Source organism: Lygodium microphyllum, chromosome 22 (assembly GCF_053477565.2).
Source record: "Lygodium microphyllum isolate KBCC chromosome 22, Lygodium_microphyllum_v1.1.10, whole genome shotgun sequence".
Classification (NCBI taxonomy): Eukaryota; Viridiplantae; Streptophyta; class Polypodiopsida; order Schizaeales; family Lygodiaceae; genus Lygodium; species Lygodium microphyllum.
The window spans coordinates 52459058-52485575 of NC_141156.1; the positions used below are offsets into that span (position 1 = coordinate 52459058).

The following is a 26518-nucleotide window of genomic DNA, read 5'->3' on the forward strand; positions in this document are numbered from 1 at the left end:
CTTAGGTACCCAGACATTTGTCATCCTGGTCCATATGCGTATAAGTGAGATGCATTCTCTCATACTGTTCTATTATTGTGTGGTGGGTCTTGTGCTGTTGTTCTTAACTCTCTCTCTCTAGTCTTGTAGTCTAGTGTCTTGTGGTTTTCACATTGTATGCATTCTGCCTTACTCTTTAAGCTAGGCAGCTGAAAACTGCTCGGCTAAGACATCATACCACCCTTGACTCTTGGTACTGTCTCGTTCCTCTATGTTGGGAAGTTTTACATCCTCTATGTTGGGAAGTCTACATCTAGTGCTGCTGTAGATTTACTGAATTGAAATGTTCAAGTTTCTCTACAAAGCTGGTAGAAGTCTTTTTATATGCTAATTTTCTTTTTAAAAAAACTCTGCTAGTGGGGTTGCAATAGAGGATATTTGTTTTATTAAGAGGTCTGCATGTTGGAATTATATACAGGGAGAATGAAGTCTTGTTCTTCATCTTACGGAGTTGGTCAAACCTGATGATCTTGTTTTACTTGCAGGAAAGCACCAAATTTACTGAAGTCCTTAAGCTGGTTCTGAAAACGGATGGCCCAAGAGGTAAATTCTGGAACCTTGGTGCCCATTCTGTGTAGATTCAGTCTGTGGTTGAGTCTGGATAACATTACATTTCTTTTGGATTACTCTAGAATCCATAATACTGTTGTTTAGTTATCTGCCATTTTGCAAGTGCATAAAGTGCTGCTTTATGTGTGTCTCAACTTCCAATCACTTGTTTCCATGTTGAACTTTATAGTCTTGTCCAGTCATTTGCTATGTTCATGATTTGACCGACTGTCGTTAACTATTTCTATCAGAGTGCTGTTCCCTCTCCCCTCTATCGGGAACTGAGTAACATGTCTCTCACCTAGACTTTGCTTTCATGTATTTAATTTCTGTTTCCAGGTTTGTATCGAGGCATAGCATCAGGCATGACGGGGTCATTTGCAACTGGTGCCACTTATTTTGGTCTGATAGAATTGACAAGAGCTTGGTTAGAAGAGAGACATCCAGGATTGTCAGGCCTTCCCTCCCATTTCATTGCGGGTGCTCTTGGTATGCCTATTCTGCTCTAATTATCTTCTTTGAGCTAGCAATGGAATGACATGCTTACTTGTAGAAAGTGACACAGTTTAAACATCAAGAGTATCTAAGTTGATAAATGTGGAGGCTAAGGAGACTTGACTTTATAATCAACTAATAGTATATTCTCTGTGTCATTTAAGGTCCGTTAATTAAGGAATACAAGATGATTATAGCCATTTGTAGTGACACTTTAAGATTGGGAACATGCAAGTGCCGAGTGGCTCTCAAGTAGATGAGATAGTTTTGATGGATACATCCCACTTTTTCTATTTGTAAACTAGGCACCTTTGGAGGTAGGGAGAAAGTGTTCCTTACTGCACCCATGACTCTACATAGTTCCTCTGTTTCCAAACTCTGTATTTGATTGGATGGATCACTGTCAGACCTACATGAGTTCTATGTGGTTAAAGTCAAGGAGAAGGGTGGCTGACTGGAACTGGCTAAAGTGGATAGCTTGCCCTGCCAACCTCCAAAGCATAAACTGCCAGCTCTGAAGCTTGATCAGTTTGCTAGGGGCTCGGCCACATGCTTGTAAAGAATCTCTCCCACCTATTGCAGACCATCAGAATTTGACCTCAGGAAGATTCCCACCCCCCAATGTGGGAGATAGGAGTACCATCAGAGATAATATGGGGAGTCCTCAAGCTTTGAGTCGGTGATGATTGGTTTGGGTGCTATGTGGGATGTGGTATGGTTCAAAGGATGATTTGAGTAAAGCAGGACTGCCCCTTCTCACCTTCACACTTTGAACTATACATTGATGAGATTACTAATCTCATCGATAGGATTGGTGGGGAGGGACATTTCTTTAGGAGTCTTGGCCCCAGTCTTATTGTATGTTGATGGCGTTGTGATGATTTCAGTTTCTGTTGAGAGTTTATACTTCATCTTAATACCCTGCATGCTTTTTGCACAGATAGGAACCAGGGTTACATCTTGGCTGATGTGGAGGTCCATTGTATGGGCCATGCATTTGGCTATGACCTTTGAGAGGCAGTTGGCTGTGACTTTGAGAGGCAAAGAAGTATAGGAAGGTTGGACAACTTCATGAGTCTATTGCTGAAAAATCCAAGATGAAGGGCAAGCCCAAGAGTAGTGGAGGAGACTCTTCCACAAAGGCAATTGCTTGTAATGTGACACAATGGTTGGAGAGTAGAACATGGGTTTCAAGTGCGAAGAAAAGGGTCTTAGGCATCATGAATGTCCTCAGTGAATGCGATCAGATGTGAGTCTGAAAAATAAGTCAGCTCACGGGAGTGGCAGTGACTCAACATCAGATTTTGGTAGCAGCAAGGACGATGCAAGTGTTAAATTTATTTATCCCTGTGTGTGAACACACATTATTGTGTGTAAAAGTGTGCTTAGGTGTGAACACCTTTTACGCCACTCAGCATTAAATAAGGGCCAAAGGTGTAGGTGGATACCTTAGCCTTTATATTCAAGCCCTATCACTTGTACTTTCATCCCACATATATCATCTATCATTATTAATATATTTCTTTTAGTTTGTGTACTTGCAAGAACTCTCTCTCTCTCTCTCTCTCTCTCTCTCTCTCTCTCTCTCTCCCCATGGACTTCCATTTGCCATAGCCTGCTGGTCACACCCGAGCTCCATACCCAATAGTGATATAAGAGCGGGATCACCATTTCAGCCCATCTCATCTCTAGCGTTGCCACTTCATTAGTTAGTCTATTGCAGGGAGCTACCTGTTCTTGTGGTTGCTCGAAAAAGAAGAAGGAGAAGAAGAAGAGGATATGGGACTTGTTCTTGTTGCCTAGCCTGTCCTATCAATGCCCTATAGACGTGTGCTGTCTTGGCCATCAAGCCCCTGTTAGATGTGCTAGTCGCTTTGGTCGTGTTTTGCGCGGCCTAGTCAAACATGCTAGGCTGTCTCAACAGCTTTGCCCGCGTTCTTTGCACCCTAGTTAGATGTGTCAATCTGCCCCGTCACTTGCCCCTTGCTGCCACTTGACATCTTGCCTATGCCACGTTGACCTCCTTGCGTGTTGACATTCACGTCATGGCCTTGTCATCTGCCTTGACACCATTTACCACAAAAATAAGGTTTTAAACTAAACCTTAGTTAATTATGTTGAGAAACCCTTCACCCTTCACCCGTAGTTTGCGTTTTTGTGTTTAGGGTTTGCAATCCCAAAAAGAGGCGCCATCCTAGATTGACTGTGCCTATTTATAGGCCACTCTCTCATTCATTCCTCATGGCCGATTCATTCAGTCTGTCACCTCTTCTCTCCAACCTCTCCACTACCCTCACACCCCTTCAGGAGAACATTGTGGTTTGTTGTTCGTGGCTGTCTTCATTATCTTCCTTGTGCTACGGCACCCTTGTTCCCTTGTATCACATTCACTCCATGATTTAGAACTTCATCATTCCATTCATAAGAGTTTCTTCTCTTCTCTTCTCCTTGTTTGGCGAGTTCACTCCGTGTTCCTCCCCGCAAACCCTACTGTCTCACTGGTATGTCATCTTTTGACATGGTATCAGAGCTGGATTTGCTCAAACAGTGGCAAAGATTCTCCACTCCAGTGAAGGCAAAGACCGGTGGCAGGTTCGGCATCCACTTCTCTGCTTCTTCCGCTTCATCAAAATCTCGTTTTTGCAGGTTTCAGGTGTTTTCAGCTCGCTGCCCACACCCTGGACGCGGAGAACATCGCGGTCCAAGCTAGCCATTGCTGTCATCTACAGTTTGGCACCTGCTTCCAACCTTCTACTAGCAGTTTGCAGCTGTTTACAGCAAAGCGACTGTTGCTGATCACTCCATTCAGAAAACAATCTCGTTTTTACAGATTTCAGGTATTTCAGCTTGCTGCCCACACCTTGGACGCGGTGGACATCGCAGTCTAAGCTGGCCATTGCTATCTACAACAGTTTGGCCCCTGTTTCCAGCCTATCACACAATGTTCGGAGCTGATTTTAACATATTGACACTGCTGTTTTTCCTGCGTTTTTAGTCTCTCTCTCCTGCAGCCTACGTTTTTAGTCTTTCTCTCTTCACCTGCGTTTTTAGTATTTCTCTCTCCTCACATGCGTTTTTAGTCTCTCTCTCTCTCTCCTCACCTACATTTTTCTACTGGTTGCAACCTTTTACTACTGGTCGCATTTTCCTCCCACTGGCAACTCACTTCCAACCCTTCCATTGCCCTCCCACCCCTCGAGACGGACATTGCGGTTCGTGCTTCGCACTGCCCTCACACCCCTGGACATTGCAGTTCGTGGTTCATGGTGGTTGACCTCCTCCTTCTTGAGCAAGGTACACTGGTATCCATGGCTTCTTTACCAATAGATGACCAGACTACTGGGTACTCCTACTGTGGCATCACCGGACGCACCATCGATGCTTGCCGACTTTGATCTTTGCTCCCCATCCCCTCGGAGTATATGCGTCTTCCACCAGGCACTCCTTGTGTCACCTCTCCTTTCTGGGCCACAGAGATCGTTCTGCATCGGCTATTAGAGTACTATGCTCAAGGCAATAAGACGCATCCGATGTGCACTAAGTCCTTTCGAGCACATGGAGGATTGATTGGTGCTACAACCTCGTGGAGATTGTCGCAATGCCAGCGGTAGTCTTCTCCCACTTATTTTCATGTACAATGGCTTTCACGACCTATGGATTTGTAGTCCGCTCCATCGAGAGAGAGTGATTGTTTGATACCATCTCCTCGTTAGTCTGCTCCTTCGAGAGACAGTGGCTGCTCGATTCCTTCCTCTTCTTTAGCTACCCAGTCTGCTCCACTGAGAGACAACTGTTGCCCACCTCTTTCTCATTCTGAGCCCCATCCTTCCCCACCTTCGACTACTTAGGTTCGAGAGGCTACCTTTGGGAGCTCTTCGACACCCTAGATACCTTCTTCGATATGACCGGCAGCAGTTTCTTCGTCATCAGATATTTCGGAGTCCGTGATCCATGAGTTTTTTGATTCTCTATCTACTTTAGAGGGGGATTCAAAGGGAGATGCTATTTCTTTGCCCTCAAAGGAGGCATCTATTTTTTCTTTGACTTTAGTTGGGGCCCCTCCACCTCCCACCTCAGAGGGGGAACCTACTCCACATGAAGTTCTTTACTCATCCTCTACTTTCTTAGGGTGGTTGTCTTCGACCAGTCATCTCTTATACTTATACCTAGGATCTTGAGGTACCACCTAGATCGGGACCTCGGAGATTCAGCTGCGACTTGGTGACGAGGCCTTCATATTCCTTCGAGCATGGATGCACGGAGCTAGTGGCTTCTCCCTTGAGGTTGAGTTTCGGGTTCTCCAGTTCACTCTGTCGACTGTTCTTTACTGCAGGTTCCCTTTCCGGTGGAAATCTTGGATCTTAGGGATTCTCTATATCTTCTTCCTCTCTTCTTTTTGCCTTGGTCACTTGGTCGGCATGGAGCCAACTCTTGAGATCGAGTACGAGCATATCCTTATGGTTCTCGGCACCACACAAAGTTCGACATTCTTCCTATGCATTGCATATTTTCATCATCTTTGTACTAGGGCGCTTGGGTAAGCGAACAATTTTCCCATGAGGGACACTGGCCAAGTAGCACCTGCCGCATGAGCATTCTTTAGCATGTAGCATTGCATCTCCACCTCACTCTTCTCTTGTTTCCCTTTTTGGGCCTGAGAGCGGGTGTTGAGAAACCCCTCATCCTTCACCTACAGTTTGCGTTTTGCGTTTTGTGTTTAGGATTTGCAGCCCCAAAAAGGGGCGCATCCTAAACTGACTATGCCTATTCATAGGCCACTCTCTCATTCATTCCTCACGGTTGATTCATTCAGTCTGCGACCTCTTCTCTCTAGCCTCTTCACTGCTCTCACACCCCTTCAGGAGGACATTGTGGTTCGTGGTTCGTAGCTGTCTTCATTATCTTCCTTGTGCTATGGCACCCTTGTTTCCTTGTATCACATTCACTCCATGATTCAGAACTTCATCATTCCATTCATAAGGGTTTATTCTCTCTTCTCTTCTTTTCTCCATGTTTGCCGAGTTCATTCCGTGTTCCTCTCTGCAAACCCTACTGTCTCACTGGTACGTCATTTTTTGACATATTAAAGTCTTTTTAAAAGAAGGGGCACTTCATGCGAGACATTAGGGTTTTTCCATTTTTGAATCACTCTCTTAAAATCTCATGAACAAAATTTGGGGGACTTTTCAATTTGAGTGTGGATTCTCAAAATCTCATTGGGAAAAATTGGGGCTTTTCACATTGGCACCCACCGGCATCCAATCAAGGTGTTCGATGACATATTTGTAACCATTTAGGTACTTGCTTTTCCTATCAAGGTGTTTGATTGACATTGATTATGATGTTCCCAACATCAACAATGACACGGGCTTTGTATCTCGATAAAAATTTTAAAAAGTAAAAATATTATTAAAAATATTTTTTTTGAAATAGAAATATATATTAGGTGATTAGAATTAGACATTGGCCATGTACATGCATGTGCTAAGACCTTTCCATCATTTATTAAATAATTGTGTGGGGTTCTTTGCCTTGATTTTAATCCAAAGTGAGTTTTATTTCTTTCTATTTCCTTTCCATCCGATTTACAAAGGAGTTATGTTTTAGGGGGGATTGTAACCACTTACCGCATGACCTTTGAGGTGATCTCGAAAGCTATACCCATGTATTTAGTCTCTGCTCATGTACCAGGTGCCTCTGACCGACGCTAGCTTTTGATCAGCCTTTGAGCTATGCACACACACCTTTGAACCATGCCTTACTTTGGATCCTTGAGCTTTTCGGTAGACCATCTCATGATCTTCCTCACGGTGCATCTCTCTCACTTATATATCTTCTTTTCAGAATCATTATAGGAGATTAGACACTACCTCCTAGAGCTAAGAACTTCCCTTTTTCTTTTGTTTTGTGTCATGGGTTCAATCACCCATGACCCGAAGGGGTTTTTGTTAGATTTATTTATCACTGTGTGTGAACACACATTATTATGTGTAAACGTGTGTTTGTAGGTGTGAATACCTTTTACTCCACTTAGCATTAAATAAGGGTTAAAGGTGTAGGTGGATACCTTAGTCTATATATTTAGGCTCCATCACTCGTACTTTCATCCCACATATATCATCTTTCATTATCAATCTATTTCTTTCAACTTGTGTACTTGCAAGAGCTCTCTCTCTCTCTCTCTCTCTCCATGGAGTTTCATCTGCCATAGCTTGCGGATCACATGTAAGCTTCATCAACAGCAACATAGAGCTTGAAATCAACAGGTTTAAGGTCTATGGTGATGGCATCACTATGGTTTGGGCCAGAATTGGAAGTTGCTACAATTTGAGAGCAACAATCAAGAGCTTTAATCCAAGACATGTCTTCACATAGGCACCCACAGGATGTGGAAAAATAGTGATGAGTTGATGATATTGGATTTGGAGGTGTTACAACGTAGCTTTTGTTCGAAAAAGATTCATCATTATACTCCAGATGGATTTCTTGCATAGTAATCAGCTTGCTTATAGGATGTAATGAAGAAGACCTAAGAGAGAGGAGAGAAGGGAGAGAATGCAGAGAGGAGAGCGAAAGAGGAAGAAGATGAGAGAAAGACAGGAAAAGAGAGAAAGAGAAAGGAAGCCATGAAAGCTAGAAGGAAAGGTAAAAGAGACTTGATATTGATAACTGGTCCCTAGTTGGATCTCCCAACACCTTAAATACCCCGTCAATATAACTAGGTATTCCCATTCTAACTCATGTCCTACTCGTCTATCCCCACTCTTTTACATTCTATCCTTGCCCCGAAGGTTTTTGCTCTCAAAAACAAAAAGCGGACATATTGGTATGGCTCACAATGGAAGGGGGGGTTGTAGAGTACTACTCTGTTTAGCATTACAAAGGAGAGTATAGGTATGGGAGAGTACAATCTCATGTGGAATTGGGGCATACAAATGTATATATGATGTATACGACATGTGCAAGTTGATAGTGTATGAGTTTGGCCACCAATTCTTGACAGTAAAGGGCTGACAAACAATGGACATCATGCTGTCCAGAACAGGTCTGTTAGTGAAAACTGGTTATGACTTCCTATGGGCAGCTCCAATTGAGGCGTGCGACATGTCAACACGAATTTCATGAAGCATACTTTTAGCCTATATAGGTGACACTTGACTGTCATTAATGTAGGGTAAAAACTGTTCTAAAATAGTGTGCTGTCTATTAGTTGTCTGCAGTGCAAACTAGGGCAAATTTAGCTAATCCTTAGTCAAAATTGCACCCTTGAAGTAGGGGGAGAACTACACTGGTGAAATGCTGATCGGGGTAGGGCTTTTCCAAGACCATTCTATTCCTTGGGATCAAATCGATAACCTACATAATAAGCATCAAGAGCATAAGGGCCATCGATACAAGCATGGGTCACCGTACTACCACCGGGGTCAAAAGGATAATTGTGATCCAATGCATCTGCTGCATCATAGAAGTAATTCATGGTGTCATCTTTAAGCACTGATGGTGGCACGAGATCCTTACTGACCCATACGGTAGCATGCATTGACTTGTCCATAAACTCATTGGGAACCACTGTGCCATGTAGAACTAGAGCAGATGAGGCGGCAATCACTACTGCATTCGTTGCATCAACCCCTAGGCATTGCATGTTCATGAGCCCCATATTCGTGGCTACTACTGGGCATTCAAAGTTAAGGGCCTTGGGCTGATGGGGCACCTGCTCATGAAGCTGCAGCAGTGAGATGTTCTCATTATGGCATCGTTCGTGAGAAGCATCATGTTGCTCATAGTAATGATTAAGTGGTTGATGATATCAAGCACTCCATTGCTGATAATGATGTTGCTCCCCATGTACATAATTGTATACATTTGCATGATGCTGCCCATGTACATAAGGTTGTCTAGATGGTTGTTCATGTATGTGACCGGAATGTAGCTCATAAGAACATACATTGTCATCAGATGCATGCTGTTGCTCAAAATATGCACAATCATCCTATGCATGCTGACCATAAGTAGACACATGATGGTGCCTTCGCTCATCCAAACCATACCATCAAAATTACTCAAATAGATAAATGCTTTATTACACTTCATTATATCCGCACATATGTTTCGATCGGCTGATGAGTATGTTCAAATCTAACCAGAGAAAATATTAGAATGTTTTTAAAAAAAATCTAAAAGATCTTCAAAATCCCTTTAGATTAAATTCTTAGGAGAGCCCTAATTTACTTGCTTTGTTTAATGTGTTCAACTTACTTTTGCTAACAAAAATGTTAATGGGCTCATTGATAAAAAATTACTAGAAGTTTGACTCTTTGAGATGGCAGACGTATTACATTAAGTATACTTCTCACTCGAAACCTATTGCATTTCTGTAAAATAGGGCACTACAATGCAAGATTGTGCTGATGTGATGGTTTGATGCTAAAATTGATGTATACTTAGCTTGAATATGGAAGTTGGACTTTGTATTGTAGCTTTGACATTCCCTCAATCTAGAGACCATGTTGGTGAACTCTAAATTCTCCATTGGTAGGTAGGATTTGGTTGAGCTAGACCCTTTGAATCCACAAAAAGTTTACATGTTGCAAGGTCATAAGGGGAGAAGAAGGGAGAAGGAATGGAGAAGGAATATGTGAAATGGTTGCTTCTTCTTCTTTGTTATCTTGTTCTTTTGCTTGTGCATTTCCTTGTACTCTTCTTCTTGGAACTTGTGAAATGACTGCTTCTTTTCTTCGTATTCTTCGTATTTGTTGTCTTGTTTTTTTGCTTGTGCATTCCTATGTCCTCTTTTTCTTCTTCTTCTTCTTATCAAGCTTCGGATTGTGATTCTCAAGTTTCATCTACTCGTGCAAGAAAATTGGATGAAGAGACGGGAGAAGGAGCTTGTGAATTTGCTACTGTTGCCAGCTTCTTTTTCTTCTCTTGCTTCGGCTTCTCAAGCAACTTCTTTTTCTTCTTTTTTATCGTTGTTTCTTATGATATGTGAAATGGAGCTTTGCATCCCGAAGAAGAAAAAGGCATGGAAAAAGCTCTCCGTATAATAGATATAAACCCCATTAGTAAAGTCTGCTTGCCTTCGTTGTCTCATCCAGCCTACCTATGGCGGCCACATCCTTTCTTCCAATGGCTCCCCATAACACACAAAATTATATTCCATTGGTTTTGAGAGAGAGAGAGAGAGAGAGAGAGAGAGAGAGAGAGAGGTGCTTATTTTTTCATTGTCTATAGCTTCATATATAGTAATCAGTAGCTCAGATGGCCACAAATTGATGTACTTTCGTTATGCTAGCTTGGATGGCTACAAATTGAGGCTATAAAAGAAAGACCCCTCTAAAGTCATTGTCAATCTATCTTTCACTCAGTCAAAGTTTTTCCAACTATCCTAAGCTCTTCACCTATCACCTGTTTAGATTGCCATTTTAGCTTCACAGTGAAAGCACATGGGTGGACAGAGCCATCTTTGTATTAGTTCATTTGAAATTAAAGCAATCTTTGTTATTTTATATTTGCTATGTATTCTCTACTTCTTACTCAGATTCTATCCATTGTGTCATGTAATTTCTACATGGTATTAGAGCCCAGGGGGCTGTGAGGAGTGAAGAGCATGTGAGAGACAAGGGCTTCAACATCAAAGCAGAGAATGTCATCTGTTGCATCAAGTAGTAGTATTGGTGCATCAGATGTTGGTGCTGCCGTATTGGCAGTTTAAACATTTAGGATTCATTCATCAACCTCTAGTGAAGGCAAGTTAGATGGTACAAACTATACTTTGTGGAAGTTTAAATTCACAACTATCCTTGATTCTTATGAGCTTTTGGAGACGGTGCTGGGGATTGCTGACCCAGAACCACAACCCACCCTTGACCTATCGAAATTGAGTGTTATGATTCCTCCAAATGCAAATCTTCTATGAGCTTGGAAATGAAGGAACATAAATGCATTATGTATCTTAGTTACAAGTTGTTTTGACAATGTTTTGACCTTGATTTAGTATACAACCAAGGTATCAGAGGCTTGGAATGTACTAAGGAGTTAGTACAAAACACAGAATCAAATTAGGATTTAGAACTTGGAGAATCAACTAGTATTGAGAAGTTTGCTAAAGGAGAGATAACTGAAGCATTCATCACTCAGATCAAGAATCTGCATGTCCAGATAATTGGTGTTGGGATACTAGATAGTTGGTGCTGGGATACAAAAAACTAGTGAAAACCTAGCTTGGAGGTGTCTTTGAATTTATCTACCAAAGTTTCATGGATTGGTAATTGCCCTAAACACTCAGATGAGGCTCCAAGCTTTCATGTTTGAGGAATTTTGTGAACTACTAATGGAGGAGGAGTTAAGGCTTAAAGCCAGAGAATGTAGCAGTAGTGGAGATATTGCATTTTCCACCAATGCGAAAGGTAAAGGTGGGTTCTCTACCAATGGTGACAAAAAGAAAAAGAGTAGTAAGAAAAAATTTCAAGAAAAGTGCGTCTACTATAAGAAGAAAGGACATGCAAGTGTAGATTGTCGTGTCAAGAAGGCATATGAAAAGAATGGCATCGTGAAGAGGAAAGAAAAGGAGATTGCTTATATAGTTGAAGCAAAGTTGGAGTTATTCATGGCGACCATTGAGAAAGTGTGTTCCTCAGCATAAGAAATATCTAACATTGACTCATGGGTATTGGATAATGGCACCTCTCGTCACATGACCAACAAGAAAGGTCTATATAGTTTTATGAAGTCTCTACAAGAATCCATCACTATGATAGTTGGGAATGATGCAAAATGTGCTACTGAAGACACATGTACTATTTTCTTTGTTACTGCAAATGGTGAACTCAAGAATCTTTCAAATGGCTGTATGTTCCAGAGATTGAGAGAAATCTGCTATCAGTTGCTTCTATAATTGATCTTGGCCATGAGGTGAGGTTCACTAAGACAAGTGCAAAAATTATTGACAGTGTTAGCAAAGTTGTCGGCAAAGGAGAAAGAAGGAACAACTTGTATGAGCTAATTGCTCTTACAACCACCGCTCGTGTGGGCACAAGTAAACTTTGGCATGAAAGATTTGGTCACATTGGTTTTGTAGTGTTAAAGGAGATGCATAAGAAATATATGGTTGCTCACCTACATACAGTAATTGAAATGAAGAAACCATGTGAAGCTTGTATGATGGGCAAAGAATAGAGAAAGACATTTCCACAAGAAAGCAAGAATAGAGTGAGGCTCCTCTAGAGTTAGTGCATGTTGACTTGTGCAATAAAATGCCTACAAAAGCCTTAGGAGGATCTTTTTATTTTATGTTGATTGTTGACTACACTAGGAAGATGTAGGTGTATTTCCTTTGTGATAATGTTGAAGCTTTTGGTAAGTTTAAAGAATGACTAAAACTTATTGAGAATGAAGCAAGGCAAAGTGTGAAGAAGTTTAGAACAAATGGTGTTGGTGAGTTCAACTCAAAGGAGTTTGAAGACTTTTGTAAGGGCAAAGGGATTAAGCGTTGATGATGCCTCATATACGTCAGTAGAATGGCATTGTTGAATGCTAAAATCACATCATTGTGGAAGTGGCAAGGTGCATACTCAAGGGCAAGGGATTGCCTATCTAGTTTAAGGTAGAAGCTGTTAATACTGTAGTCTACATGTCCATCAGAGTTATACAAAGGCTCTTAAGGACAAAACTCCTCATTAGGCCTATTCTAGTAAGAAACCATCTGTCTCATATTTTAAAACTTTTGGATGTGAATGTTATACACATATTCCAAAGGATAAGATAAACAAGTTAAATCTAAAAAGCACAAAATGTATATTCTTGGGTTACAGTGATGATCAAAAGGCTTACAAATTGTATGACCAAGAAACAAAGAAGATCATAGCAAGCCGTGATGTGGTCTTCAAGATTAGACTATTTTTAAGCTGATAACGTGAGTTTTCCTCCATTAAATCTTGTTGTGATTTCTAAAAAATATGGTTGAGCTCATCATCCAAAAGATAGGCTTCTTGTAATTCTTTAATCCATCCACTATGTAGCTCAATCATAGCTGAAACTTTACATGCCCACATGCGGGAAAGAGAATCAACTACTACATTGTCTGTGCCCCTCGTATGAGTGATATAAAATCATAATTTTTACAGAGTAGCTACGTACGTTGCTTAGGAGTGAGATAGGATTGAGTGAGAAAATACTTTAGGATCCTGTGATTACTTTGAACTCTAAATTAAGTGCCATACAAATAATGATACCACTTCTTTATCACATGTAAGATAGCCAACATCTCTTGGTCATAGACATTCATAGCCATTTGTTTATCTGTAAGCTTGTGACTCGTAAGGGCAATAACTCCATGCTCCTGTAACAAAATTGTCCCTATGCCATGGCCACTAGCATCACACTATATGGTAAACTCTTTAGAAAAATCCAAGTTTACTAGAATAGGACTAGAACTAAGAAGTTTCTTTAACTCATTGAAGCTACTATCTACAAGTGCATCTTTAAAAAAACCTTCTGTTTTAACATGACAGTCAAAGGAGCTGTAATAGTCGCATAATGCTTAATGAGTTGGCGATAAAATGACAATAGACCAAAAAACCCTCTATGTAAAGTAGTGATAGTAGGTGTTGGTCAATCTTCAATACAGTGCATCTTCTTAGGGTCAATCTCTATCCCTTTTTCATTGATAATATGGTCCAAGTACTCCACCTCAATCTACATGACAAAATACTTCATCTCCTTAGCAAAGAGTCTGTGATGACTCAGTACATCAAAAATCTTCCTCACATGTGATAAATAGTCCTAGAGAGTCTTAATGTAAATCAATGTATCATCAAAGAAGAGTAGGACAAAATGTAAGACAAAAGGTCACAAAAACTTGTTTATTAGTCTCTAGAAGGTAGTTGGAGCATTAGTAAGCCCAAATGGTATTACTAGAAATGGTATAGTTCATGATCAATCCTAAAGGAAGTCTTAACTATATCACCCTCTCGCATATGGATCTAATGATACATTGACTTGAAATCAATCTTGCTAAAGAATCTAGCTCCCTCGAGCTCATGAAGCAAATCATCAACTCTAGGTATTAGATACATGTTTTTCACCGTGACCTTGTTTAGATCCATGTAGTCAATACGTGTCTTGAAGGATTTATATTTCTTCTTCAATACGTACATGTAGTGATATGTATATACTCTGCATTATCTTGTAAAAATCCTGTTTTACTCTGTTTTGATCTTCAATGTACTTGAGTCTTTGAGAGTGCTTCAATCTTTAGTTCTCCACTTTCGGACAAGCTGATTATACTGGCTTCGAATCACCGAGAGATTCTTCACATTACGCATCTTTAATCTTGTTAGTGAAAAAGAAAGATGGATCCTTCAGGATGTATATTGACTACATGGATCCAAACAAGGTCACAATAAAGAACATGTATCCAATATCTAGAGTTGATTTACTTCATGAGCTCAAGGGGGCTAGATTCTTTAGTAAGATTGATTTGAGATAAGGATATCATTAGTTCCATATGCAAGAGGTGATATAGTTAAGATTGCCTTTTGGACTTATTATGAGATATATCATTTTCTTGTGATGCCATTTGGGCTTACTAATGCTTTAGCTACCTTGTTTAGTTTGATGAACAAGATTTTACAGCTTTTTATCTTCCAGTTTGTCCTAGTATTCTTTGATGATATATTGATTTACAACAAGACTCTCTAGGACTATTTATCACATGTGATGAAGGTTTTTGATTTATTGAGGTATCATAGACTCTTTGCTAAGGAGAAGTACTCTATCATGTAGATTGAGATGCAGTTCTTGGACCATATTATCAATGAAAATGTATATATGCTAACCCTAAGGTATAGTGTATTGAAGATTGACTAACACCTATTATCACTACTTTGCACATAGGGTTTTTTGGTCTATCGTCATTTTATCGCCAACTCATTAAGCATTATGTGACTATTGCAGCTCCTTTGATTGTCATGTTGAAAAGGAATGTTTTTTTAAAGATGCACTTGCAAATAGTAGTTTCAATGAGTTAAAGCAACTTCTTAGTTCTGCTTCTATTCTAGTAAGCTTGGATTTTTCTAAAGAGTTTACCATATAGTGTAATGCTAGTGGCCATGGCATAGGGACAATTTTGTTACAGGAGCATGGAGTTATTGCCCTTGAAAGTCGCAAGCTTACACATAAGAAAATGGCTATGAATGTCTATGACCAAGAGATGTTGGCTATCTTACATGCAATAAGGAAGTGATACCATTATTTGTATAATAGCTGGTTTTGAGTTCAAAGTGATCACAGGGTCCTAAACTATTTTTTCACTTAGTCCAATCTCACTTCTAAGTAGCCCATGTGAATAGCTACTTTGTAAAATTATGATTTTAATATCACTCATACGAGGGGTAAAGACAATGTAATAGCTAATTCTCTTTCTCACATGTGGGTATATAAAGTTTTAGCTATGATTGAGCTATATAGTGACTGAATTGAAGAATTACAAGAAGTCTATGTTTGGATGATGAGCTCAACTATGTTTTTCACAAATTATAGCAAGGTTCAATGGAGAAATACTCACATAATTTATGAAGGAGTTACATTCTCTTCGCCTTTAGCTGGACATTGTTGAGTGCTAAAGTGACTTGATTTTTTGGTTGATTTTTATTGTTTTTGTGGGTTGAATGATTGATTTTATATGATGATTGATTGTTTTGGAAGTGGTTTGATAATATTTTGGATGAGGTTGATTATGTTTTGGAAACTCACGATGATTTACAGTAGAGATATGAGGCTTTGTGATATTCTGATGGATTCTGTTGAGGTTCTGATAGCTTTTGTTTAGCTTTTGTTTTGTTTTGATTTTCTTTTGTATAAAGCCTGTAATGATTGATGGAAGTTGAGAATGTTTGAAATCTCATTGAATGGTTTTTGATAGTTTGGAATGGTTTTAGTATGAGTTATGTGGTTCTGATGTCTTCTATTGACCTTCTGTAACCCTCTGTTGAGCTTCTGTAGAGCCTCTATTTTTGTTTCTATTTTGTTCTTTATGCTTTTGTAAGTGTTCTGTGGAATGTATATGTGACTTTGGGAAAGTTTTCTAGCCTTGGAAGGAGGTGAATGTAAGTTCAAAAGATCTCAAGGAAGTCAAAGAAGCAGCTGTTGAAGACTCAAGAGAAGACTTGAGTGAAGTGACATTGATGAGCTATGAAGAGTCATTGTAATAGCTTTGGTGACCTTTCATATTAAACACATCTCTTGGAAGAGATATCCATGACCAAAGAAGGATTATTATGAGTGATTATTGATTATTGTAGAGGGAAGATGATATACTATTGATTGATTGAGAGAGAGAGAGAGAGAGAGAGAGAGAGAGAGAGTCGTAGATAGCCAATTCTATGCAAAACAATGTATCTACATATGAGAGATTCTAAGAGAAGACTATGAAGACAATGAAGATGAATACTATCTGATTTATTTTCATTCAAAGTGGTGTTTCTTTTGTGTTCTCTTTGTTGGTTAATGAATTCTATGAAGAATATGAAGAGAATGATGGATTTTGTTAAAGATAAAGCGGTGGGAGAATTGTTTCGATGAAGCTACATGAAGATTTCTTGTTCATGGTGTTGTTTTCTTTGTTGTGATTATATAAAAGATAAAAAAGATGATTGTTGATGTTACAAGATAGATTTTATTGTACTAGAAACCCTATTTCCTTGGTGTTTTTTTTTTGGCTCCATGTTTTTGGTGTGTAGCTGGGGAAAACTGCCATCAACAAGCATTAAAAGAGGTTGAAAATGAAAGAAATAATATTGCCAAGAAAAAAAGAATTCAATGCATGTCTGCAAAGTTCCTTCTTCCACTAAGGAATTGGAGATTCTTATTGCTAAAGCCACTTTTCACAAGAAGTTCATCTCAGAATGGCGAAGACATATTAGTATCATGATGTAGACTCTATGTGGTGGATTATTTCCTCTTTCAGTTGAAGCAATAGAGACGTGTATCTTGGTGGCAAATTGTTTGGAACAAACTGAAGTGCAGAAAGAGAGAGAATGACCATCTATGGAAAATTTAGCATTCATTGAGAAGTTTCTAGACATCAAGTGGGAGATTGTGAAGAAGCTTTAGGAGTCGTGGTTAATGGAGATTTACAAAAACAAAAAAGAAAAGAGTTGGCATTTGTTCGTGGATGCTCAACAATAGGATACATGGGACATATGGTGTACTAACAATCTCCTGTTTGTCCAATTAGCAATCCATTGGAAGTTGGTGGATAGAGTATTTTTCACAACATACACTATTGAAACCATTAGAAGCTGGCATTATTATGATGATGGCACAACAACGATCTTCAGAAGAATGAGTTTTGATACCTTCAGAATGGAATACCTTTCTCTCTGTAGTGGTCTGAAAGCTGAATTTAGAGACGTGGAAAAGAAAAAAGTAGAAGAAATGTTGGCTAGAGAATCCCATAGAGACTAAAGCTGCCTCTGATTATGTTTTGTTGAGTACAGACCAACTGGTTGGAGCCAACGCCCTGATGAATGACGAAATCAAGAGGCAAGCACTAGAACGAGTCTAGAGGTATGTGAGAAAAGAGAATGCAAAAATCAAGGCTGAGAACGAGCTTGCAGCAGAAGCCTTAAAAGTACTCTTTACAAAAGTCCCCATGGCGACTCAAGGTCCCCTTCCTAGTCAAATCCATCGTGGAAATATTAATGACAGACCAGCAAATGTAGTCCCATTGTTCATTTTTAAGGGAGAGATTAATGAAGATCTTGATCTTCATGTAGCAGTGTTTATGATAGCATGCTTGACTAACAATGCTAGAATCCTTGAGCATTAGTTAGTAATATTCTCCGCCACTTTCAAAGGCGCGGCGTTTCAGTGGTATGAGAGATAAGTAGTAGGAACTTTTGGCACATGGGACGAGCTGAAGTTGGCATTCCTCACTAAATTCAAGCGTGAAGATTTTGGAGAACGGATGCAAGAGGAGTTTCATGAATCTAAGTTAGTCCTTTGGAGAAAGAGTAGAAGCTTATGTCTCATGAATGGAATCCATACTAAAGAGATGGACCAACCATCATTTGGATGAAGGCATCCAGAAGGGATTTTTTCTTAGAGACCTACAACCAGAAGTTCGCAAGTTCGTTGAATTGAGATGATCAGTTAATCTACAAGCTGTAGTGGAAGATACAAGACTCTATGACGAAGTTGAAGCAAGGTTGTCAATGACCTCAAGAAGAGGAGACTTACCTCCTCCCATTCCAGGAATGGTTTATCCACCAAATGTAGTCCCAGGGACAGTTCTCTACCCCTACCCCTATATGCAAGCAATGCTGCAGTATAGTGCATCTAATCCATAGTGGCCATAGACGACAGTGCCTTAAATGATGGTTTAACCACAACAACAGTAACCTCAAATAGTTCTTGCAATGGCAACTTAACAATAGTGAAATCCTACCCATTGGAATCAACAACCCCAAGTCTTAACATGAGCTTTGAATCAAAACCAAAACAGAGGACCCTCTGGATCAACCCAACCAGTATATATAGTAATAACAGAAGCTTCCCAAAACCCTATTACATGTACTCAAGGAGATGAAGATTTGAAGGACTATCTATCCAATTGAGTCGCAAGTATCAAGAAAGAGCTTATGGATGTGATTACAGAACAATTACAGATACTGAAGGTGAATACCACCAATATATCCACTATAGTGGGAGGTGGGAAAGATGTGATGCGTTCTAATACATGGTGCGGAAAGTGCCGTCAGCAATACATTTAGCCACTGAATATACTCGAAAACCAACCATTCTTGGAGCCTTCTGCTCATACTATTTGAGAAAGAATCATATGGAGGATATCTGCTCTCTGAAAGAGGTGCATGAACGAAGAAAGAAAGATGAAGACACAAGATTTAACTTGTTAGAATCCAAAATGACAATTTAGGACATTAGACCAAAGCTTTAGGGAGTTTGGTTTTAATTTCGGTCCAAGGAGATTTTTCTCTCAGAGTTACAGAGAATGATAGTCTAGTGGTGGCCAGAGATCAGAGGTGGAGTGTTACAGATATGGACGTTAGGGTCATATCTCACTGAATTATCCAAACCCTAGAAGGTCTGTGGACTACAAGCCCTTATGCAGTTGATGCAAAGGAGAAGGCCACACTGCAAAAGACTATCCAAGTTCAGCTCCTATGAAAGCAACTTTTGATATCCAATAGAAGATCCAAGAATCTACTTTCAATTTGATGGAATTGAAAGTTGCTGCAATAACACATGCAAAGATAGGAGAATCCATAGTTCCAAAAGAGAACGTTCTCTTTGCCAAGACTGTGAAGTTTAACCTTCTTGGGGAGAAACAAAATAGTGCAGTACAAAACGATGTAGTAAAGAGCACTATAGAGTCACAGAGAGCTACAGAGACAGTTGTAGGGGAAGGACCAGAGTCTAGGAGATAGAGGATGTTGAAGTACATCCTCAGGGAGAAGAAGCACAAATGTTGCCTTGTGCTTCTTCTCCCTGAGGATGTACTTAACATAAAAGAAAAAGGGAAGATAAAAGTGGATGTGGCTCCATTTCCCAGTTGATTTGAAAAGCCTTTGAATCCTATCAACGAATACGATTTGGTCAAAGACTTGCACACTTTCAAACCAAACTTAACATTTTGCCAGTTGCTATTGTTGTCTCCTAGCTGTCGAAAGAAATTCAAAAGCATACTGACAAGAAGAAGAGGTCTAAGAATTGTTCCCTTCGTGGTGACCAAGTCCAACAGATCCTCAGAACCCGTGAAGAAAGTAGATGTGGCTAGCGCTTTCGTGAATCCTGAAATCCCAGAGATTGGCGTATGGATTAAATGATGCTTTATAGCAGACACATTGATTGATGGAGGCTCATCAGTAAACATAATGATGGATGTGATAATGAAGGATCTAGGCTTGCAAGGAATGCAACCTACATAGTGGCTTATCAGATTGACAAATCAAAGCAGAATCAAACCGTTGGGTATTCTCTTGTACGCAAAGACAATCCTCGCAGGAAGAGATTATTGATTGACATATCTGGTGGTTAAATCAAATTCCTACAGGACCTCATATCCTCCGTTATTGGGAGGACCTTGGCTTTTTGAAGCAAGAGCAAGGATGGACTAGTTCAAAGAAACCCTAACCCTAGGCAGAGCACCCAATAAATTGGTGTTGAAGTTATATGGATCGCAAAAAGACAATGGATCCATGTCCATCGAAGTTGTAACAGACTCTTCCAATGAAGTAATAGATGGTACAGCAGGAGATGAGAAGACCGCCAAACAGATCTTTCCCAAGAAAACAGAGGCACAGTCACTAATAGTGGGCATTGTAAACCAACTACCGAAGGAAGCAAAGTCTTTGTCCATGGGAGAATACCTCGTGCATGAACTCGAATTGACTTTTGAAATCACCTCTGACAGTGAAATAGAAGCATGGATGTATTGTTCTCCCTGTTATATGGTAGTTGTCGAGATAAAACTAGAGACAGAGACCGGAGCAGAGACAGAGACGGACACAGAGACAGATGCAGAGGACATAAGAGAGCCTGTTCTTCTCTTATTGAGTCCCCACAGAGATAGAAACGGAATCTGAAGAGGACGAAGGTGATAATGGAGAATAAGACTATGTAGGTGAGCTAGAAGAGTCTATCCTACTTGTAGAAGACAGAGATAAGCAATAAGTTTTTGAAATTTCTAAAGCCTCAGAGATAGAAGATCCCTTTTTGTTTGACAGAATGATTATGGTACCCTTTGGACTGAATAATGAGTCACGTCATCAGCAAAGTCTCTAAAAGAAATGGATTAAAAAGAATAGGCCTTCCTTCAGCAGTGGCTCTTGTCGCCCAAAGTTACCCTTCCTCAAAGAAGATGATGACGATACACATTGCCAACAACCCCCAGTTTGACAGTCTAAATGGAACGTAGAAGGTCTTGTTATGTGATATTCTTAGATGCATCCTTAGAAGACAAATCCTTGAGCCAAGAAGTAGTTCATCCCCAACCTAAACCCGAAACCTCAATGACACCCTTTTAGCCTTTCAAAGAGCGAGCTAAGCCTTCATGAAAAGAGGACACTAGTTCCAGTGTATCATTAGAAGAGGAGATTACTTCCTTGAAGGAGTCGGATCTCTACCCAGAAGCAGTCTATGGGACATTTATCCACGAACTGAAAGGTGAAAAGCAATTGATGTTCGTAAATGCTGATGGTACTGAATGCCACCTAAAGGTGGGTCTAAATCTTCCAAAAGATGAACTACTGGTCTTGCGAGACCTACTAAAGAAGAACTTAGACGGGCTTGTATGGTCGTAGAAAGATCTAAAGGGGATTGATCCCATAGTATGCCAACACCACATTAACCTAGAGCGTGATGCCAAGCTTGTGAGGCAAAGACATAGGCGCATGAATCTAAATTATTTTGCCCTAGTGAAGACTGAATTATTGAAGCTCCTTGAAGCTGAGTTCATTTATCTAGTGGCTAACAGCGAATGGGTTTCGTTCATTGTGGTAGTATCCAAGAAGGACGGGAAACTGCGAATATGCGTTGACTTCCAAAATTTGAATTCCAAGACGAAGAAGGATAATTTTTCTATCCCTTTCAGAGACCAACCGTTGGACATAGTGGCATGCCATAAGCTCTATCTCCTCTTGGATGGATTCAACGGATACAACCAAGTCTAAATCGCAGAAGAGGACCAATCCAAAACAACCTTCACAACAGAATGGGGAACGTATGCTTACAGAGTGATGTTGTTCGGGCTTTGCAATGCTCCTACTACTTTCCAACGAGTGATGATGGTTGTCTTCCAAAACCATCTGCATGATTTCATTGAGGTGTACCTCGATGACTTTTGTGTCTATAGCCTAATCCGTGAGCATTGAGGATACTTAAGAGTAGTGTTTTGATAGATGTCGAGAGTGTGGGATCTCTCTCAATCTTGAGAAATGCGTCTTTGGCATATCATCAGGAGTTATTTTAGGCCACATTGTCTCTGCACAAGGGATAACAACAGATCTTGTTAAGATTGAGAAGATTATTGTCTTAACAGCCCCAACCAACCTAAATCAATTAAGGGGATTTCTTGGCCATGTGGGCTATTATAGAAGATTCATTGTGCACTTTGCGACTAAGGCAGTCCCTTTGCATAAACTCCTCAGAAAAGATGCCGAGTTTACATGAACCAATGATTGTGATGCGGCGTTCAACACCAAAGAGTGTTTGATTGAAACACCCATCTTGCAGCCTTCTGATTGGACGAAGGAGTTCGATGTGCATATTGATGCATCAGTTGAAAGCCTAGGGGCAATCCTATGTTAAAACGGCTCTTCTAAGCTAGATCAACCTATCTATTATGCAAGTCAGAAAGTAACCGACAGAGAGCAAAAGTACACAGTGATGGAGCTTGAGTGTCTAGCAATGGTATTTTCCTTGGAGAAATTTCGACACTATCTATTGTTGGCGCATTTCAAATTCTACGTGGATCATGAAGCCCTGTCATTTCTGATGAATAAGGCCGATGTGAAGGAAAGAATGATGAGATGGCTCCTATTGTTTTAAAAGTTCGACTTTGAAGTAGTTACCAAATTTGGTCATTCTCATGTCCTGGTTGATCATCTGTCACGAATCCCTCAAAGCGATGAAGAAGAGGAGTAAGATGATCTAGATCTTCCTGATGTTTCCTTGTTTCTAGTCGAAATAGTTACCCCATGGTATGCCGACATAGCCAATCTCTTGGCAATCCAATAGTACCCCCCGGGTATTTCGAGCCATGAGAAGAAGAAGCTTCTGTTGGAATCAGGGTGTGGTAGGAGAAGAGATTAACATCGTATTGAAAGCATGCCATGACGAGCCTTGTGATGGACACTTCGTAGGAGAGGCAATAGCCCGAAAGGCCTTACTTGCCAGATATTGGTGGCCGATCTTTCATTAGAATGCCTATGATTACTGCAAACGGTGTGATGCTTGTTAGCGAATGGGAAAGCCGACCAAATCTAGTGCCATGCCCTTGCAAGCCATTCTTCCCCTAAAGCCATTCGAGAAGTGTAGAATTGTTCATGGTACTCATAATTTTCATGAGAATGCCCATGCTGTTGCTCATAATCACGTTCATCCGTCCTTTTAATTGTAGCCATTTGAGCGACTTGAGTCGTAAGGGCTATAAGTTTGTCATTGATTACCTTGATTTGCATGTTGGTGACTGAGAGGGTTGAGACCACTCAGTCCATCTTAGACATGAATTGACTGTGTTGCTCAATTAGTTGATTGTGGCTTGCAGCTCGGAGACCTTGTCGCCATAGAGTAGCAACCAATGCATTCATTCGGGGATGCCAAGTGTGAGAAAAGGAACCGGAACTAGGAGCCATGATTGATTTGTTTTTGCAGATACTATTGCCTCTTTGTTGGTGTGATGGAGTTCAAACTCTAATAGTTAAAGATCAACCTCAAAAGTATTGTTATATGGTCAAACAGTGCCAAAAGACAAATCAGCCTTGCTTGCAAGTCAGCCTATTGTACTTGTGTGAAAATCAGCCCTTCTCATTCAATGTGATAAATAGCAACCCCAGGTCATATAGTTGCCTAATCGAAAGTTCGATAAGTTCCTGGTCTGCTAAGAGGTGTGTGAAGGGATGTTGATACTCAAAAGGGTACTGATACACTGGTTGGTGTATAGGTAGCATTCGCTTTAGCAATCAATGGATACAATATGTTACTGTTGATGCAAATGCTCTTTACACATCTACTCTTCAAGTTGGACTTTTGCCAAGCTCACTATTTCTGTGAGTTGGTCAATATGATCTCTCCTTTTGCTCCTCTAGTAGTAGTCATCTCATGCACAGTAAGAAGCTTGAAGGATCACATAACTTTGCAGTCTGGCGAAAACAGTGCTACAATATCCTGTTGCAAAAGAAGCAAGCAAAGCCGATTAAGACTAAAGGGGAAAAGGCCGCAAATATGGAACAGGAAGATTGAGATGAGTTAAATGAGCTTGCATGCTCAACCATCGAGCTATCGATTTTTGATGCCTTGCTATTTAACATTAAAGGTTTGGATTCTGCCTATGCTATCTGGACTCGATTGGAAGAACTGTATGCACAGAAGAGTGCCACAAGCAAAGTTTATTGGCTGAAAAAGCTTATGGATTTGCATATGAAGAGGGTACAACAATGTCTACTCACTTGAGTGAGTTTAACTCTATTTTCAGCCAGCTGGTTGCCTTGAAGTTTTTGATTGATGAAGAATTTAAGGCTACGTTCTTGCTTTACACTTTGCCAGAGAGTTGGGATACATTCATGACTGTTATGAGCAATTCTAATGTGATTCTTTTGTATGCTGATGTAGAGAGTGCTCTACTCATGGAAGAAATGAATCGGCAGAACAATGCATCCAGTAAGTCTTGTAGTGCTTTGCATACTAGGGGCAGATCACAACAGAAAGACAAATGTGATAGCAAGGGACGCAGTAAATCACATGGCAGGAATGTTGAATACTATCATTGTGGCAATAAGGTTCACATTAAACGTGATTGCTACAAATGGAAAAAAGAGAAAGGAAAGGGCAAGAAGATAGATGATAGTAAGGAAGAGAAGGCAGAGAGTCAGCCTAAGATGGGTAGTGTCAAAATTGAAGAGGTGAATGTAGTTAGTCGTGACAGTGATAGTGGGAATGATGTACTCTTGGTCTCTTTACACTTTAGTACATATGCTTTATTTGTAGATACAGATGATGACATGCATACTTGGATTCTAGATTCAGGTGCTTCCTTTCATGTCACCCCTCATTGTGAGTGGTTTTTTGACTACATAGGGGGTTGACATGGGGTTGTCCATCTTGGGGATAACGATGTATGTGACATTGCAGGTGTTAGCAGTGTGCAATTGCAGTTTAAGCATGAATCTGTCTTCACACTTCGGCATGTACCTCAGCTCAAGAAGAGCTCGATTAGCACAGGGCAGGTAGATGATGATGGATTTCATACCACATTTGGTGATGGGAAATGGAAGATTTGTAAGGGACCTAGAGTGATTGCTAGAGGTTGTAAAAGTGATACCTTGTATTCTCTCCATGTATTCTCTCCATGTATCGTGTGTGTGACCATGTTGTTGCCATGACGAGCAACCAAGTGTTTCGTTGTGGCATGGCCGGTTGGGACAGATGAGTCAAACTAGAATGAAAGTGCTTTCTCATTTGGTGGAAATGGAAGATTTATAAGGGATCTAGAGTGATTGCCAGAGGTGGTAAAAGTGATACCTTGTATCCTCTCCATGTATCTAGTGTGCGTGACCATGTTGTTGCCATGATCGAGCAGCCAAGTGTTTCTTTGTGGCATGGTTGGTTGGGACACATGATTCAAACTGGAATGAAAGTGCTTTCTCGTTTGGGTTACTTGCCTTGTCTTTGTTATGCTGATTTTGAGCATTGTGATCATTGTGTTTATGGTAAACATGCATAGATGTCTCATAAGAAGTCTCTTCGCTGAAATCTTTTCCTCTAGAGTTAGTACATTCCAATGTATGTCAAATGCTAGGGTTATCTTTAGGGGGGAAGAAATATTTTGTCACCTTTGTCAATGATACTATACGAAAGGCATGGGTTTACCCTATTCGTAGCAAGGACGAAGTGCTTGATAAGTTTAAAAAATTCTTGGCATTGGTTGAAAATTAGACCGATAAGACACTTAAGTGTCTTCACTTTGACAATGGCGGGGAATATGTGTCCAAGGCCTTTCAGGCATTTTGTGACAGCAAAGGGATAAAGAGGGAGCTCACTGTCCCTCATAATCCATCCTAAAATGGAGTTGCAGAGTGTATGAATCAGACCATACAGGATAAGGTCCTTACGATGTTGTCTCATGTTGCTTTACCTCATGGTTTTTGGGTAGAGGCTGTTATGACAGCCGTACACTTGATTAATCGGTCACCAAAAAGATCTTTTGGGGGGGGGTAGTTTCCCAAGAAGTGTGGTCAGGCAAGCCACTTTCGTATGCACACTTGAAAGTGTTTGGCTGCGAAGCATTTGTGCACACACGCAAGGAAAAACATAGTAAACTTGAGCCAAAGTCCTATAAATGTATTTTCCTAGGATATGGTGATGAAGGTCAAATGGGGTATAGATTATGGGATCTCGAGAAAAGGAAAGTAGTACGCAGCAATGATGCTATCTTCCAGGAAGATAGCATGTATAAACAACCTGAAAAGACTGAGGAGGTCCGTAGGGTTGTATTCCGGGAAGAAATACCTTTTGGATAGCAAAATGTGCCCGTTGTACAACAGCAAATATTTGTTGTAAATGAATATGCAAATACAAAAAATAATACTGGAAATGATCGACTAGCTATTGCCCATAGTAACGAGTCACTGGAGTGCAGGAACAGCTAGGACATCAAGCTGTTAATACTGATTTGCAAGCTAAAATGCCAGGACAA

At 40.3% G+C, this 26518-nt stretch overlaps 1 protein-coding gene across 2 annotated transcripts in view; it reads left to right on the forward strand.

The window, feature by feature from the left end:
• The window catches only part of LOC148017149 (uncharacterized), a 72713-nt gene that overhangs the window by 25243 nt on the left and 20952 nt on the right, over positions 1-26518 (forward strand). For both annotated transcript variants that reach the window (XM_087662536.1, XM_087662537.1), the window contains 2 exons: positions 525-582; positions 928-1077. In XM_087662536.1, coding sequence (XP_087518662.1) covers positions 525-582; positions 928-1077 — 208 coding nt within the window. The remainder of the gene's footprint in view (positions 1-524; positions 583-927; positions 1078-26518) is intronic.